This window comes from Primulina eburnea, chromosome 16, assembly GCF_022965805.1.
Source record: "Primulina eburnea isolate SZY01 chromosome 16, ASM2296580v1, whole genome shotgun sequence".
Taxonomy (NCBI): Eukaryota; Viridiplantae; Streptophyta; class Magnoliopsida; order Lamiales; family Gesneriaceae; genus Primulina; species Primulina eburnea.
Window position 1 is genome coordinate 3,387,388 of NC_133116.1, and position 19,348 is coordinate 3,406,735.

General features: G+C 32.2%; 2 protein-coding genes and 1 pseudogene across 2 annotated transcripts; all 3 read left to right on the plus strand.

The window, feature by feature from the left end:
• Positions 1-418: 418 nt before the first annotated feature.
• LOC140816535 (NAC domain-containing protein 62-like) lies at positions 419-3,347 on the plus strand. The gene is made up of 6 exons (XM_073175865.1): positions 419-791; positions 945-1,225; positions 1,405-1,728; positions 1,841-2,194; positions 2,458-2,787; positions 2,874-3,347. Exons 1-6 carry the CDS (start codon positions 626-628, stop codon positions 3,135-3,137), a joined length of 1,719 nt encoding a protein of 572 aa, XP_073031966.1. The 5' UTR covers positions 419-625; the 3' UTR covers positions 3,138-3,347.
• Positions 3,348-4,369: 1,022 nt separating this feature from the next.
• On the plus strand, positions 4,370-5,916 carry LOC140817297 (peroxidase 5-like; annotated as a pseudogene).
• A 2,438-nt stretch (positions 5,917-8,354) lies between these two features.
• LOC140816497 (caffeic acid 3-O-methyltransferase-like) lies at positions 8,355-12,187 on the plus strand. The gene is made up of 4 exons (XM_073175820.1): positions 8,355-8,923; positions 10,619-10,929; positions 11,207-11,271; positions 11,661-12,187. Exons 1-4 carry the CDS (start codon positions 8,535-8,537, stop codon positions 11,955-11,957), a joined length of 1,062 nt encoding a protein of 353 aa, XP_073031921.1. The 5' UTR covers positions 8,355-8,534; the 3' UTR covers positions 11,958-12,187.
• The last annotated feature ends 7,161 nt before the right edge of the window (positions 12,188-19,348 follow it).

A 19,348-nucleotide genomic window follows, 5' to 3' on the forward strand; every position in this document is an offset into this window, starting at 1 on the left:
GAGTCTCATATGAGACCGTTTCACGGATCTTAACTTGTTAGACGGGTCAACCATATCAATATTCTCAATAAAAAATAATATTCTTAGCATAAAAAATAATATTTTTTTATGGATGACCCAAATAAAGATCTGTCTCACAAAATACGATATATGAGATCGTCTTATACAAGTTTTTGCTTTTAATAATTAAAAGAAAAAAAAGGGGTAAAAAGGGAAGTAAAGTAAAGTATATGACCAATACTCTTGTTGGTCCCCATAGCTCCGTGGACTGAAGAAAATGAGATATGAAGCCGTGTGCTCCACCAGGGAAACCTAAATTAAATTATTACAATTTAAATAATAAATTTTATTTTATTTTCCAAAATAATATTTTCTTTTAGGACGAAAATATTGCATCTTCCTCAAAGTGACAAAAATAAGACAAAATTCCAAGAAGTTTACACATCATACCTTCTCTGAAGGCCCACCTGAATTTCCATGAATCTTCCTTTGTGTAGTTCTTCTATGGGTTTTTCCACACTTTAATACCTCTTTTTTTTTTTGCATCATCCGTTACTCTCTGTTTTCCGTCCTCGTTTTCTTAATTTCATATTTTTAGAGGAAAACTATTTGCTTATTGTTTTTCATGGCTGTGATCCCCATGAACGCGTTACCGGTGGGTTATAGATTTCGCCCCACCGATGAGGAGCTGGTCGATCACTATCTGAGGCTTAAGATCAACAGGCAAGATAAAGCAGTCACTGCCATACGTGAAATTGATGTTTGTAAATGGGAGCCCTGGGATTTGCCTGGTAATTGATTGTTTTTACTTTATTTGATTTGGACTGAAGCTGATTTTTCCACACACACACACACACACACACAAATCGATTTTCGGGAAGAGATGTATTGATTGTTAAGGGTGTTGAATGTTGCAGTTTTTTTTTTTTTTTTGTATTTGGCAGATTTGTCAGCTGTAGAATCGACTGACAACGAATGGTTCTTCTTCTGCCCCAAGGATCGGAAGTACCAAAATGGCCAGAGATTGAACCGTGCAACGCAGAAAGGTTACTGGAAAGCTACTGGTAAAGATCGGAATATTACTTCGAGGAAGGGTGTGAGAATTGGGATGAAAAAAACCCTAGTTTTTTACACTGGTCGTGCGCCGGATGGCAAGAGAACTAACTGGGTCATACACGAGTATCGTGCAACTGAAAAATCGCTGGATGGCACTCATCCCGGTCAGGTTGGGAACTCTGCACTGTATGTTCTTCGGTTTTTGTTTTGTTGGATCGTTTGATTTCGTGTTATTTGGAAACTGTTGGACTTGAATTAATAGGACAAATACAAATTTTAGAGTTCATTTTGTTGATAATCTTTTGTGACAATGTTTCGATGGTTTTTTTTTTTTGTTTTTTTTGCCAGAGTGCATTTGTGCTGTCCCGTCTAATAAAAAAGCCTGATTTTAAACAAGCTGAAGTCACCGAGAGTTCAAATTTTGACGAAGTTGACGGGAATGCATCATCTCCCACCGTAGTTAATCCCCCCTCTGTTGAAGATGACCAATCAGAAACGCTTACTCCAGTGCACCATGGATCTACAAAAATACGACATTTGAGTGTGGAAAGCTTTCCGACTTTGAATTCTTGCAAAGATATGTTGGAAAATTCTGTGCCCAATGATCAGCAAGAGAATAGTCTCATTGCTGACAACATGGAATACGCTATTTCAGGAACTGTATCTCTTCCAGTGAGTTAAAAGAATTGACCTCATTGTGGCATTTTGTCGAAATTTTAAATATTTTCTTATTTTTATATTTATTTGTAAGCATTTTGGTTTTATTTTTTCTTTTATTTCGCAGCATAACCCAGAGCTGGAAAAGTTATTGGAAAATTTGTATTCCTCCCCAATGCAAGGGGCACCCGAATGGAAAATCTTCTCTCCGTTGCATTCACAGGTGCAAGCAGAGCTTGGGAGTCCATACTTTTATGGCGACATCAACAACCAAAATAACACCCCTTTTCAATATGGAACAAATGCCGATGAAATGATGGATGATTTCTTGAATTCGATACTGACTGACCCAATGGAGCAGAACTCGGGTGGTCTCTTTGAAGTATCATCTCTTGAAAGTCCCAAGTACATAAACATGCTGAATTTAGATAAAGATTGTATCTCAAGTAGTGAATCGGAGGCTGAGGTATCCCTTTGCCAGGTATTTGAAATATGCATCACTTTCAGAAACCTGCTTGTGAACTTGGTGTAGAATGGAGTATTTCCCCGTTAAACCAATAGTTATATTTAGTAGTTAATAGACAACTAAAAATCAATTATCAAGTACCAAATTTATATCACTCTGTCAATTGGGTAGGCAAACAATACAATATTGCCGCTACCCAACTCTCTGCTCAAGTAGCATATTTCTATACGGCATATATTTACCATTGAACTGACTCTATCTAATGCATCTTGATCTAGAAATATCCAAGTGTTCCAGAAGGTGAATTCTTGGAGGATAATAACAAACAAGAATCTCCTATCCAGAGTGAAGTTACTTCTAAAGCTGTTGATGCCTCCCATTCGAATGTTAGCTCTGCAGTGGGCAATGAAACCACCCTTGGAACAGGAATCAAGATAAGGACTCGCCAACCTTTACATCAACTTAGTACCCAACACTATGAAGCACATGGAACGGCCCCTAGGAGAATTCGTTTGCAGATGAAATATCAAGTTGGATCAGTTCAGTGTAATCTTCCCAAGATTTTAAATGAGGATGACATGTGTGAAAGGAGTCCACAATTGCCCAAGGTGAGCTATTTTCGCTGAAATTGTTTTGCATGATATAAGATAGGAGCCTCTCAAAGATTCTAATTATCTGAAATTTGAACTTCCAGCATGACAAAGCTGCTACCAATGCGCAAACAATAGTTGAGGAGGAGTTAACATGCGACGAATCAAATAACATGCTATCCCAGCATACTAGTGCCATTGATTTACCTAAAAACATCTTTGAAGACACTGCATCTTCCACTTCTAAATACACGACCACACCTTCAGTTATATCTTCTCTTTACACGCAAAAGGTGCTTGTAGCCTTCAGTCTTATCGCGCTAGTCCTAGGAATATTCTGGTATTTCAAAATATCGGATGGCAACTAAATAGAGATCTTGAGCTACTTTTTTGCCTAGAGGAGTTCGAGCATTGGCTGATGATGATGGCTCTCTGCATAACATTATTGATTATTTTTTCAAGATAATTAATATCTGTATGCATTATATTAGAATTTATCAGCACATCAGGATCTTTTTCTTTGTAATTTCTGTAATAGAACATGTGATGTTTTCATGCTTACAGAGACATCTGCGGCAGTCGGTTGTGCATAATTTTTTTTTTTTGCATGGTTTTTATTTGACTGACATTATAGTTTTTCATTTGCTTAGAGGTCATTTCTATATATATATATATATATATATATATATATATATATTAGGACCTTGTTCGAACAGGGAATTATATGAGAACGAGAATGTTAATTTCCATTGAAATATCTATTCCCAAATGGATGGGAATAATCACTCCTTAATTACCGTTTTCAATGAGTTTAGCCATTTTATTCCTTTTACACAAGAAATAATTGTCATCCATAATCATTTGAATTTAAACTTATTGTTTTGGCAATAACGGACGACGATAAGCATAATAATAATAATAATTTATAGTACCAAAAATAATAAAATGTAAAGGAATATAAACTAAATAAATAGAAAGAACAATAAAAAAATAATAAAAATAATAACTTAAATATATAATAATTTTGATAATACTAGTTGAAATAAAACAGTATCAATCAATAACAAAATAATAATTGAATAATTATCATACAGAGAAAATAATAATAACAAATAATTTCATATATCATAATATAATAATAAAAATTGTTATTATCTTAATAATAATAATAATAATACACTTTTCGAATAATTATTTTCTTATATAAAAAGACAATTTGATCTTTCAAAATTATTAAATTTCATCACTAAAATGATATATTTGAAATCAAGTTGGGATAATTCATTCCATTACTTTCTCTTTCTCTATGATATCAGTCATAAAAATGATATATTTTATGACATTTCTTTAGAATCCTTATTTCATTCCAAAACGGATACCAATCACTTGGTCGAATAAAATCAAGATTTGGCAAGTTTTGGAGAAACTGGCTGGGATGATCACTAGGCTCGGGCATTGCAGCTTGAAATATAGGCCAGAAGTTGGAAGATTTTTAAATCACCGCCACTATTCTTTATTATAGCTTAACAAACTTGCTTGAATCAGTTAGGATTTCGTTGAAAAATATGCTATTATTAAAAATACAGATTCCTAGCACAGTATGTTCTGCAAGGTTTTCTGCAGGTCTTAAGGAGAAAATCGATTTCCTCAATACTGCGACTTGTGTTGTGCCATAACGTTTAACCTTATAAATAGACACTTTTTATCGTCCTCGGAATCATGTTTTTCTTACAGAATGTTACCAAAAGTTTTGATCTTGGCATTATTATGCCTCGGGTGGTCTCAAGTTGAAGCTCAGCTTCGAGTAGATTTCTATAACAACACGTGTCCAAATGCGGAATCAATCATATGGGAGGAAGTTAAAGGGGCATTTTTCAGAGACAAAGGGATTGCTCCTGGTCTAGTTAGAATGCATTTTCATGACTGCTTTGTTAGGGTAATGGTAAAACAATACATCAGAGAGTCGAAACTAATTTATTTCTTACTTAAACTATATATTATGATCTATATGATTATATTATCAGGGTTGTGATGGTTCTGTCCTTATAAAAACAACACCGGGGAACAAGGCGGAGGAGGACGGCCCTGCAAATGCAGGTACTCTACGAGGTTTTGAGGTGATTGACAGTGCCAAAGCCAGATTAGAACAAGAATGCAGAGGAGTAGTCTCATGCGCTGATATTTTGGCATATGCAGCCAGGGACTCTGTTGTCATTGTTAGTACCTTTAAACTCTAAAACCCGAAAAAATTCATCACAATTACTCGTGTTCTGTCCATCGAAATTCAACTATTTGCCAGAAGTACATATAGGTATATCGAATGGCATGAGTTATAATATTTTTATTTCGTGGCAATCGGCTTGTTTTACTGCAGACGGAAGGGCTTGGGTGGGACGTCCCAGCAGGGAGAAGAGATGGGCGTATATCAAGAGCTGAAGAGACTGTCGATATACCTGCGCCATTCTTTAACCTTGACCAACTCACTCAGTCTTTTGCCAAGAAACACTTGTCACAGGATGATATGATTGCACTCTCAGGTTGGTAAATAATGCCATAATTAAGCCTAAAATAACAAATTCTGCATGATCTTCAACTTAAACTAGAAAATCATTAGAAGATCAGACAAACTCCGTTTGGTAGCATCGATCTCCTTTCCCTTCAATTCAAAACTCGTCCATCTTGATGTATAATTGCGTGCTTATATATATGATCAATATACAATAATACAGGAGCACACACCATTGGACGTGCTCACTGCACATCTTTCAGCGACAGATTATACAATTTCAACTCAACCAATCGCCCTGATCCAACATTAAATCCGTTGTATGCTTTCATATTGAGGCTGCAGTGTCCTAGGAATCCTCAGGGAACGGTTGATCCTGACAGGGTCGTTCAAATGAACTTGAGCCCCGCAACCTTCGAAAACAGTTATTACGTTGATGTTATACGAAATCGTGGGCTGTTTACCTCGGATCAAGCATTAACTACGAGCCCTGAGTCTCTAGCAGAAGTTCAAGAATACGCGATGAGTAACAAGAAATGGTTACAAGATTTTGCTGACGCCATGATCAGGATGAGCAAGATTGAAGTTCTTACAGGAAATGCTGGAGAGATTCGGGGAATTGCAGGGTGATCAACCCATAAATGGTTTGAAATTTCAATAATTATGAATAAAATTCAAATAATTATACATTCTCCTGTACTTAACAGAGTTAGCTATAACGCTAAAGTATAACAATGGATGAACGGTATGACACTTTTTCCTAGATTCAAATAAACTTCAACGGTCAAGCCCCATTATATAAATATAAATATTAATATTAATAATGAAAATAAATAAACTTCAAGATTTTGTATTGAATAAGTTTGATCCGCTCATTAGTCTTGATTCTTTATCCATATTAAAATAATTTGAATCCAATACTTATTATTATAATAGTAAAAATAATGATTCTTCGACTAACAATATTCAATGTAATTAAATCGAATAGTGAGACAGGGGAAGGCATTGAGACAAGAAGTTCAAAGGTCCGTGGGGGAAAAATAAGAACCTGTGAATTGTAACTTAGGTTAACGAACTACATATCATCTTGTATCCGACCGATACCAGCAGTCAATACTGATGGTTTCGAAATCATCACCGGAGAAAAATTACTAGTTTATACTTGACCTGAAATTAAACCCATTTTTTGGTGTTTGGGTCGGGAAGGGACCGAATTCCCCGACCCGAATGGCCACTTCTAGCATATTGACTCGATGACATCCATATTCATAGAGCTGGTCTAAAACATGACTATGGCATCTTGCGTTAGCCATACCGCCGTTTTGACTAATAGACGTTTGAATCATTGAACTGTGAGATATGTTTTAAACAAACTTCCATGCTGGAAACTAACATGTAATGGAATTATATTACAACAACTTAGCAATTCCAATTTATGATTGGCCAACTACACATTTGAGTAAATATATCAGAAACAAAATAATAATATTGTTATTATCAAAATCAATTTTTTTTTGCGTTTTCAGACCCAACATATTTTAATATATGATAAAAAATACAATAAAATTAATCTTTTTTATATTTAAATTATAATACAAGTCGAAAAAACCACGAAACTTATCAATAATACATAATCCAAACAACACAAATCATGATAATGAGGGAGTTTCATTTGTCGTGTCGTGTCGCCGATGACATACATTTATTTTATCTATTATTTTAGAGGTATATATGATTTATTTTATTGAATTATAATTTTATTAATATATAACCATGATATTATAATATTGATAAAGAAAAATAATATAATTATATATTTTTTCATAAATATGTCTAAAATATACCTATTTAGATATAATAATAACAATTGGACTTAAAAATAATTTAAATTAAAAGTAAAATTAATTTTTAATTGGATCATGTATCAATTGAGTCATTTATATATTAATTTATCAATTAATTAATAATTGATGCACCAAAATAGTTTTTAATCTGACGAAAATTGGTAGGTAAAAATCGCATTCTTCTTTTCATGTAGTCCTCCTGGTAGGATTTGCGTCGCTTTCAATGAGTGGGATGTCAATTGTTCAGTGTCTGGGTTGAATTGGACATTCCTCTAACGGTGCCTAACTATATATACGCAAAAATTTATGTGAGACGTATTTTGTGAGACATATCTTTTATTTAGGTCATCCACGAAAAAGTATTATTTTTTATTGTGAATATCGGTAGAATTGATCTGTCTCACAGATAAATATTCGTGAGATTGTCTCACAAGAGACCTACTCCTATATATAGTCAACTACCCAAGTATGAAATATTATAGGTATGTTCTTTCTTTTCACTTTGGATAACTCGGTCAAAAAAATGACATTTTGACGATGGTTGTGGAGGCTGTTGCAAAACCACGCCAGGAGCTTCGTCCGAGTGCCGATACACAAGAGCACGATAACGGGAACTACAGTGCAAAGTATAAACCTCTTGCGCGTCGAAAATCGATATCATGAAGAAAATAATTCAGCAGAAATCGAAGATGATGAGATAATATGTCATTACAACAAGAGAATTAAAAAAGAACACTCAAATAAGAACAAATAATAATTTTGTAGTTCTTGATTTTTCAAAAAAAATGTTGATAAAGTAAATTGAACTCATTATCAATAGTAAAACGATCAACTATCTCACCAACTCACACATCATTTAATTCAAGTGTTGGATGTTTGCATGTTTCTCTACAATTTGTTAGAGTAAGTTGCTTTAATTTTTTTTTATTAATGCACAGTATCCGCTGCGGTGGGAAAACCCACAGCAGAGGATCTCAATCCGTCCAGGAACGAGAACCTCGACGGTGTAGCAAAGATGAACCCGCCCACCAAATCCAAAAAAAATATTGGTGAAGTGAGACTGCCCTTTTACTAGTTGATTATATTTTTATAAATAAGTGTGAGTGTAATCTAATATATTTTATTATATGTGACAAAAGGAGCAAACTTTTTCTTTTTGCATAAATCGTAATTTGAGGATGGATTTTTAAGACGAGAAAATAAATATTGAGTTGAATTGTAAAGGAAGGAAGAATGATTTCTTTCAGACAGAGGGGTTGGGGTTGGTAAACCGAAAAGCTTCATTTATACCCCTCTTTCCCTCTCACAAGACACAGCCACTTCTTCTCTTCCTCGAAGCTTTCGAATTCCTATATATTCTAGATTCTCAAAACCCATTTTCAAGAAAATCTTGTAAAAATCTAGCAACTTCGACAATGGAATTATCAGCTAAGGAAGAAGCGTGCTTGTTCGCCATGCAGCTGGCCAGCGCTTCAGTGCTTCCTATGGTACTCAAATCCGCCATTGATCTAAACCTCTTGGAACTCATCAAGAAAGCAGGGCCTGGTTCATTCGTTTCTCCGGCTCAACTCGCCGCCCAAATCCCCACAACCAACCCGGAGGCACACGTCATGTTGGACAGGATCCTTCGCTTGCTGGCTAGCTACTCCGTCCTGAACTGCCGCCTGAGGACGCGGCCTCACGGCGGGGTCGAGCGATTGTATGGTCTGGCGCCGGTGTGTGAGTTCTTGACTAAGAATGATGATGGGGTTTCTATGGCTCCTTTGGTGCTCATGAATCAAGATAAGGTCCTCATCGAAAGCTGGTCAGTATACTATGCATATTCTTTCATTTCAATTTGAGACTCCGATCGATCTTTTTCCTTCTTTTTTTTTTTTTTACTTTTGGTTTCTAATTTTTACTAATAAAGTATTTAAATTATTTAAGATTTCAATCAACATAATTAACTTAGATCACCATCATTGGCTCCTACTTTCTCACCAATTTCTGTTGATTTTTCTCGTGTATATGATATATATAAAATCTGACAAATAAAAACGGTGCATGTTTTATCACAAGGAAATATTTCAAGTAATTTTGATGCCCTCAATCGTGAAGCCACGTGCAGAAATAAATAATAAGAGGTTTTTATGAGGAGGGATTCAAAATTAATTTTTTTGCTTAAAAATATGCTACTATATATATATATATATATATAAAATTTATATATTATACTGTAAGATAAAATATATATCTTGTTCGAGTGTAAATTGTTTGAGATATATGTTTTACCAAAAAGTTGCACGATGGACCCCTTTCTTACCCACTCCACCAACTATTTCTTTTTTATGTTTTTTTCTTCTTGTTGAAAAAGAATCGATCCACCAAATATTCCACCAAAATACACTACAATTTTCGTGTCAACAAATTCAACCAATTTTTTTTTTGAGGGAAAAAACCTATGGTGGGAAGATATGTAAGCATGACATCACTATTTTATCATTGCAAGTGCGCAATATCGAATATCTTAAAGGTAAAAAGTTCGTTTTCATATTTTATATATTTTAATGTACAAAAACAGGCATTCTTATCGACAATGCGAGTGTCCATAAGGTTATCTTCAACATTTAATTCTAGAGTGAGTTTCACTGCTAGATCGTTTCACAGATCATACTCTGTGAGACGGGTCAACATTTTCTATATTCATAATAAAAAGTAATACTTTTTCACGAGTGACCTAAATAAGAGATCCTGTTTCACAAATACGACCCGAGAAACCGTCTCACACAAGTAGTTTGCCTTAATATTCTATTATAGTATAAGTTTTGCACTATAATAGTTGAATTTATGCACCAAATTCACATCCAACTTCATCTCATTTATTTTAAATCTTATCCCAAAAAAATATTCTTATAATATTCTTTTTTGTTTTACATATATTAATTTTTATATTTTATATTCAATTGTTATATAGTATTTTTACATATTGTATTATTGCTTTAAAATTTTCATTTGTATTTTACTCTTATATTATTTATAAATAATTAAATCAAACCATTAATTAAATGTTTTAATTAATATAAATAAAATTATTTAAAAATCATTTATAAATTTATTTGATTAAATATTTTAATTTTTATGCTTAAATATCTCATTATTAAAATAAATATTATATTATTATTTAAATAATATCGAAAATCTTTAATACAAATATTTATAATAAATAAAACAAACAAAATTTAAAAAAATACGAGCAAGAATCTGATTAAGATGACGCTGGAGCTGTTGGTAGAATATTTTGCCCCATTGGAGAACGTATCCGTGCCACCAAAATGGCGTTGCATGCTCTAAAGGTTTAAAAGATCAAACATTTGGTTTCAATTTTCAAGCTTGTCGCCATAATTTATTTTCTAAAAAAACTACGCTTAATTCATAAAAACTGCTCAGTTCTCCTACAAATTTTTTAACAAAAATATGACTGAGTATTCTCACATTTGCGGTTGATTAATTGGAAACATAGGTTCCACCTTAAAGATGCTGTTCTTGATGGAGGGATTCCCTTTAACAAGGCCTATGGAATGACAGCATTTGAATACCATGGAACTGACCCTAGATTTAACAAGGTGTTTAATCATGGAATGTCTAATCATTCAACCATTATTATGAAGAAAATCCTCGAGGAATATGAAGGATTCCATGGCCTTGAGTCCATTGTGGATGTTGGCGGCGGCACCGGGGCGACTCTCAATATGATCATTTCTAAGTATCCAACTATCAAGGGCTTCAATTTTGATTTACCCCATGTTGTTGAAGATGCTCCATCTTATCCAGGTTCCTCTTTTACAATCTTTAACTGCATGCTTGTATGCTGACTGAGCGTGAGGGTTCATCCCAATGAAAATTTTGAACCCTTTTTTCCGTAAACATACATGAAGTCTACTGTGACTCACTAAAGCTCTGAATCTCTTCCTATTGATGCTCACTCTGTTGGTGGAAATCTTGTTCGAATATGATTTAAGTATAACTAACACGAATCGAACAAACGAGGGTCGAGCTCGAATTGGAGTGTGATTTGAGTACATGACATTAAAGTTGAGAAAAATTGCAGGTGTAGAGCATGTTGGTGGGGATATGTTTGTCTGTGTGCCAAAAGGAGATGCCATTTTCATGAAAGTGAGTCTTTTTCTCCTTAATACATGCATGCTTTAACCCCTTCCTCCTCGAATATAAAAATAAAAAAATCCATGCCTAATTTTTTTTTAAAAAAAAGTACCATATGTCGTCTCAAGAAACCAAGTTCCAATTGGGGAGGATATATAGGAACTTGATTTTAAGGGGTTGGACATAAAACTTAAAAGAATTCCATGATAAGAAGGTGAAATCATTTTCTTACTCTATTTTATGTAGAAAACACTTATTCGAAATATAGAAAATTTGAAAGAACGAGTCTCCCGCTAACCACAATGGTGGATGCATGAAGGGGCCGGAGTGCTGTAAATTTCTTTTGTGACTTTTGCGTCAGCACAAATCAATAACCTTACATACACCTATGTATCTTGCAGTGGATCTGTCATGATTGGAGCGACGAACACTGCCACAAAATCTTGAAGAAATGCCACGAAGCACTTCCAGAAAACGGAAAAGTGATACTAGCCGAGTGCATTCTGCCAGATGCCCCGGATACAGGGCTGTCCACCAAGAACACGGTCCATGTCGATGTGATTATGTTGGCCCATAATCCTGGTGGTAAAGAAAGGACTGAGAAGGAATTTGAGGCACTCGCAAAAGGGGCCGGGTTTAAAGGATTTCGGAAAGTTTGCTGTGCTTATAATTCTTGGATCATGGAACTTCATAAATGACGGCGTTGACTATATATGCATTCCTTCTCGCACAAGTAGTGTTGTGATTGAATTTGTGCATGTGCATGTATACGTTCTGCTTAATAAAGTTGTTTGAATGGAGTTTTGAATCGTATAGTAGAATCAATTCACAAGGTGAGGAGAATCTCGATCTATCATGCGATTTGGGCTTTTCGTTTGATCAGCGGAAAGAAATGCAATTTATGCTATTGATTGGTCTTTTTTGTCTTGCTTTTGGAATCTTTTCCTGCATTTGGTACTACATGCATTGATTGAATATTTGCCATTTGTTCATAAGTGTTAATTAGATATGTCAACTCTACGGACCTAATCCATTTTGAGATGTTATATATTGAAGTCATAGTTGGACTAAACACCTACTTAATTTACAAATTACCCAACTACGGGTAGAACCGATGACCAAACTATGGGTAGTCCAATAAATAACGGTGAAACATGAGCTATGATGCTATTAGAATTGTAAGAATTAAAATAGATGCAAGCTCTCTTGTTTTTCTTATAATAGTTTTACACTAAATAAACACAAGTATAAGCTTTAGCGAAAAAGAAGGTCCAAAACTAAATTTGCATATATGTCAATCTGTAAATTGCATAAATCAATGTGTATTATGATCCTTGATTTGAGTGTATCGATTTTTTTCCTTGATTATTATTGATAATCATTCCTTGATCTTCGTAATTATCTTTAACGGGCATGCGAGATGAAACATACCTTATGTAACTTTGATTATTGGATTGCCACGAAATACATGGGCTCCATGTGATAATATGCGCTTGGATTTTTTTTGTCTTGAACAATACAACGACTGGAAGTATACAGGGTCTTTCCATCTATGAAGTTGCGTAGCTTTTTCCTGCTTTCATAGTTCATTCTTTGTTTAAGCCACCAGGAGTGGTGGTACTCTTTATTTCTTAAGGCTATGTTTGGTGTGTAAGATAGGATAATTAATTGGATTGATGTCAAAACTCAATGTAAGGATATATAATTGGATTGTCAATCTCTCCAAAACAATGTGATATCTTTTCAATTGGACCCATAAAAAATGAGACAAACATGAATTTAATAATCTATCCTTTACTTATCACACACACCAAGCATACCCTAAATGCTTTTATAAGAAGCTATTGATCTTTCCCAGATTTTCTGTGCAAGTTTAGAGAGTGGTTTTGATCTATGTAAAGTTGTTTGAACCGGCTTTTGGTCGTTGCTTGATTACATTGATGTGGAATTACTAATACATCTGCATAATTGTTTGAAATTCTGTGGTATCTCTTGAAAAGAATATTGTTTAGATATGAGGGGATCCAACCTCATCCGTTTTTCTGTTCGAGTGATTGCGAAGCTATTTCAGACCAAAGACTGCACTAAGGAGATCTGTTTCTTCACGCCCTTAGTGAAATGGAAGTATCAGGACTTATTTTCTGGCTCTCATCAAAGTGAATTCCAGGTTTGTGGGTTGTTGGACGAGAGAGTAAACCGAGTCGATAAGTTGAGAAGGATGATATACGGGAGAGGTTGAACTGGTTAATTTCTGCTTCTTTGGGTGAGAATTGTGGATGTGTACAAAGAAGGATGATTGATAGGACTGTGAGTTGGAGACCTTGTTTGTTTGGGAGACTTCACATGGATTCGACACTAGTGTTTGCACAAGTGAGAAAGGATGTGAAGTTTGTAATGAATGTTTAAAATGCTTTCGAGTTATCTTAATAATGTATTATCTGATCATGGTGAATCATTCGGTTGAGTTCATCTTACTTTTAAGATATTGCGTCAAGTGTATATCCAACAATCCACATTTATTCTTATATGTGTTGTCTATAATTTTTTTCCGGAACTCAAACATTGAATGTAAACTTGAGTTAATATTATAACGCTAGCATCGATTACTCTACAAGCGCGTGTTTACTTCTTAGAAGTAAATAATGAAAAGAGAAGATGGAGAGCAAATTTTGTAAGAAGACAGAAGAATGGATTTGTCTAATAAATCATGAAAGATGAAATTCATTGTTGAATTTGAATAGCCAGCCGTATTGGACCTTAGTGAAGCAGGTTACATAGCCGGCAGCTGGGCTCAAGGATCTGTCCAGTTGTACACCTGTTACAGGGGTGAGTAGAAGTCCAATAATGTTTTGGACTTGGCAAAATTAGTTTGCTTATCAAAGCCCAACCCAAAAAGGAGCGAGTAAAAATTCCCTTTGTAGTTTTTCCATAGCTCATTTTTCATAAATGTTCTTCATGCTTTTATTGTTGATCTTTTTTATTCTCTAAAAACGACCATATTCTAGTGTAATGTAAATTTTATTGTTATATGCATAATGGATGTATGTAGATATACATGTGTGTGTATTATGTACATATATGATATGTGCAAGAGAGATAAAAATACAGTTTCAGTCCTGTAAGTTAGTTAGTTTTACGTTTTAGTCGTATAACTTGTCAAATTTTGGTTTTCGTCTAACGAATTTGACTTTTTCAATCCTTCTTCTCAATGGAAGTCAAATATTGAACATATCGTGACATCAATACTTTTTTTACATAACTTATACGACAAAATTAAATCACGTGATATACACATTAAAATCCATATGAATAAAAATAAAGAGAGACGACATCCAATATTTTATAACTGGGTAAAAAATCTTATCTTTTCCTAGATTTTGTGCTCGGGTAAATTTAATTTGTAGACTTTTATTCTCATCACGTGAGACAAATAAGAGGTCATCGATATCAAATAAACAATATTTGTTATGTTTAGTGCCTTCCAGACAAAAAATGATAAGAACAAAAAATTCAAGTTAATTAATGGGAAAAAAAAAACTGTGATAAGTTTAAGACAAAAACTCAAAATAGGCCAACTTACACGACTAAAATTGTAAAAATCCTGATTAGGTCGTACATATAGGTACAATTTAATTTAATATACACATGATATAAGATAAATCCAAAAAAAACATGAATATGTAATGTAAGTGATAAAAATTGATGTATCTGTGTGATTTATTTATTTGGTGTCACTATCCATACGGTATATGTACACATACCGAGTGTGAGTTGAACGATCGACAGATATCTTATTAATTACATCGAACGGTGGTACTGAAATGATAAAATCCTTTTGACAAATGAATATGGCCCCGTGTGCCATGTTCCAATTTTTCAAATTATACATTTGTTGGACCACATTAAAGCAAATTGTGAGCCCAAAAGTATTATTTGTGGGTGGTCCAAATTAGCACATGTTACCCTAATCATATTTTACCTGAATTTCTGTCTCACAAACACACACTTTCTAAGACCAAGCATCATTCCCCTACTTGTTATATATACATACATATATATATATATATATATATATATATATATAAAGTTTCAATAAAAGTTGTTATGATGTCTGAAATCTATGTGAACTTTTAGTAAAATTGTTTCGATAAATATGACATAATTTCGATAAAGAAATCACAAAATTCTTGATAAAAATGGTACAATTATGACATAATTTTGATAGCCCTACCTGAAAATTCTCTTTCACACACATACACACTCTTTATAAGGGCAATCATCGATCATGAAGTTTCATTCTACATCATTTCATTGATTCAAATATACCATGTTGCTCGTGTTCAAACCAATACATACAATTTTTATTTTGGTACAAGTATACATGAAATTATGATTAAAACTATTTTTCGAACTTATAAAATTCTTTATGAAACGATTGATTTTTCCTTTTCAACCATCAACCGTATCATATAAATACATACCATCACCATCGCATATATAATTACAAAACTCATGTATTAGGCGCGTTAAACTTTATTTATTTTTTTATATCTTCCTTATAATCCATCTTAGTATGATTGAGACATTGTTATTGTTTTCTTTTAAGTTTCACACGACAATTTAATATTTATCAGGAGTAGGTTTCTTGTGAGATTACCTCACAGATTTTTATTCGTGAGACGTATCAATTTTTGTTCATATTTACAATAAAAATAATATTTTTAACATAAAAATAATATTTTTCCATGAGTGAGCTAAATAAAATATTTGTTTCATAAATTAACTCATGAGACCGTCTCACAAGAGTTTTTGTGATTTATCGTACAAATAATGTCAAATTTAAACTTACTATTGTGTTATTTCAATTTTTTTAAGAAAAAAAAAATGGTGGTGTTGAGAGAGGCTTTTTTAAAATATATATATTATATATATATATATATATATATATTATATATATATATATATATATATATATATATATATATATATATATATATATATATATATATATATATAGTGTGTTTGGTTGAGTGGATTAAATAAGGATAGATTAATAGTCAAATATTTATCGTTAAAATTTTAAGTTGTTTTGATAATCATTTTAACCCGATTTATGATCCAATTTTATGGATAACTATTTGATTAATAAAATTGGATCTTAAACCGGGTCAAAATGATTATTAAAACATCTTAAAATTTTAACGATAAATATTTGACTATTAATCTATCCTTATTTAATCCACTCAACTAAACACACAGGCCAATTATACATGTAAGGAATTTAGATATTTTTGTAAACAACATGTAAGAAAGTTCAGAGTAGAGATTTTGATCCGAACTCGAATCCAATGAACTGGTCCCTGTATTTCGATTTTCTGGGCTACGTAACATTTATTACATTTGTTTGGTCTCTCTGGTTTTATTTTTTTCACTTTGATTCGCGCACGTGATTTATTATTGTTACAGAATAATATGTTCGTTATTTCTAATGGCAAATGTGGGTTGGATTCAGTTTAAGCTAAGTTAAAACTCCTTAAAACTTTGGCCTTTTTAAAAATATTATTTTCTATATTATTAAATTAAAATTTTCATGTATTTTTCAAATTTTAATAATTTAAATACTTTTTTTTCAAATGTGTTAATTTGATAAAATTAAAGACATGTCACATCTTTTTTACATTATATTTTGTATACCTTTTTTTACACCAATAAAGATTCTTCTTAGTTTCTTGATACAAAAAAAAATGAAATATTACATGGAAAAATTAAACGAATTTTGGTTCCGATTACGATTTTAATAACGACCAAAATATTATTCATGAGGTTGGATGCTTAATTGAAAACTACAGATCACACGAAGAACCTTAATTTAGAATAATTAAGCCAAAAAATGTAATGATAGTAAAAAAAAATTTAAATTAAATTTAGATAATATTTATACATACAAAAGTTTGTTGTCGTTGAAGCCTTGAATAGCAATATACGTACAAAAAGAAAAGCAAAAAATAGAAGAGGTTGAAAAAGGCCAGCCCATTCACATTTAAAGACGAAGTGGGTACCAATTGTAATTAACCCTCTTTCGAAAGAAATGCAACCATTCAAGGCCCACTTCCACCACTTGGTTGCTACCGGAGTATTGTTTATACTGTAATTTTTTTTCCCTTATTCAAAAAATACTTCGTTTTCGTTCATCGTCACATAAATAAATAAATACATCATATAAATATTAATATAAATATTTTTTGCATGTTTAAAAAATAATAAATAGTATATTTCACAATAATTTTACTTTTTAAAATATAATTTTTTTTGTAAATTTTGATAGATAAACTAATATTTTATTTTGTAAAATAATTTTTTTGTTACTAACAATTAAAGTCAGTCAATATATCAAATACGATAATAAAGAATTTAATTTGATGGCATATGATTGTTATTTTCATCTGAATGTTATCTTAAATGATTACATAATTTTTATATAATAATTATTTATAATTTAAATATAGTTATCAAGTAATATCAATAATATTAAATAATTATTCAAACACTCGTACTTTCCTAACTTTAAAAATTTTATTATATAAAATAATAATCTATGCTTAGTTATTTTAAAAATATATGGTCTCCAACGGTTTGTGTCACTTCGGTCATTTATACCATTTTTTAAAAAATGGAGTAAATGTGCTGATTTATTTTTGCAATAATATTTAATGAGATTGAAACATATCAGGTGTTCTCGTTGCTTTAAATTAATCACCACTCCGAAAAAAGTCTTTCTGATGCTGACTCGTGTCTAAATACAAGAGTGGGTCTCATGTGAGACCGCTTCACGGATCTTAATATGTGAGACGGATCAATCCATCAATATTCTCAATAAAAAGTAATACTCTTAGCATAAAAAGTAATATTTTTTCATGGATAATCCAAATAAGAGATCAATCTCACGAATACGACCCGTGAGACCGTCTTACACAAATTTTTGCCCTAATACAATTACCACATTCAATCTTCCAAACGAATTTCAGAAAAATAAATTAGAATACCCGTTATTATTTATGTTTTTCAAAATAAAAATGCTAAAAATAATTTAAAATTTATATCTGAAGCGTTTGCATTAATTAATCAACAAACCAAAACTCCTTATTAAAACCAGAAACTATATTAAATTTTGTAGTCAAAGTTCTCTGTCGATAATATTTCAATGGTGGGCATACATACAAGTACTTAATCACTAAATTATATTTTTTTAAAAATTAAATCGTTCAAAATCAATTATTTTGTATTGTAATAAAAAATATACATCATTTTACTTCGATTAAACATAGAAATTAATCGGTTCCTATTATTAAAATTCCAGAATATGTCGGTGATTTTATATGTACCGTAGGTGCATGTATATGCGTTTGTGGGGATCATTGGAAACTTATATAATAAATGAATATATGGAAATGAAATAAATTGTATTAAATAATAAATTTTATATATATACGTCATGGAAACTTGAACTCACCAACAATTACACGGGGGATATTAATTGTACGATATTACGTAAGCCGTGTCGTAATACGATCGGCGATTAAAAAATCGAGTCAAATCCCAATATCAATGAACTCAACCAACTTAAATTATATATATATATATATATATATATATATATATATATATATATATATATATATATATATATATATATTCTACGTGCGATATTTATTTATTTATACATATGGACAGAATTGAAGCAGCGCATCAGGTTGAATAAAACAAATGAATGCTCAATTTGCGAAATCATCTAATTAAGTCATAATAAACTCTGCGACATTATATTATAAGTATGCGTTCTGTCACAAAATTAATATAGAAAATGAATGAAATTTCAATTTATTTTAGACTACTAGTTTCAGTTGTTTTTCCAGTACTGTGGAATTTTACTTGGAAAAAATATAAATTTTGTGGAAAACGATCAAAATTTATGAGATAACATTTAAAGACCCCAGGAAAATTAAATAATCTCACAAAGAAAAAAAAATCATAACCAAGACAAAGATGTGACAGGAGTATAATGGATATTGATAAGAGTAGGTCTCTTGTG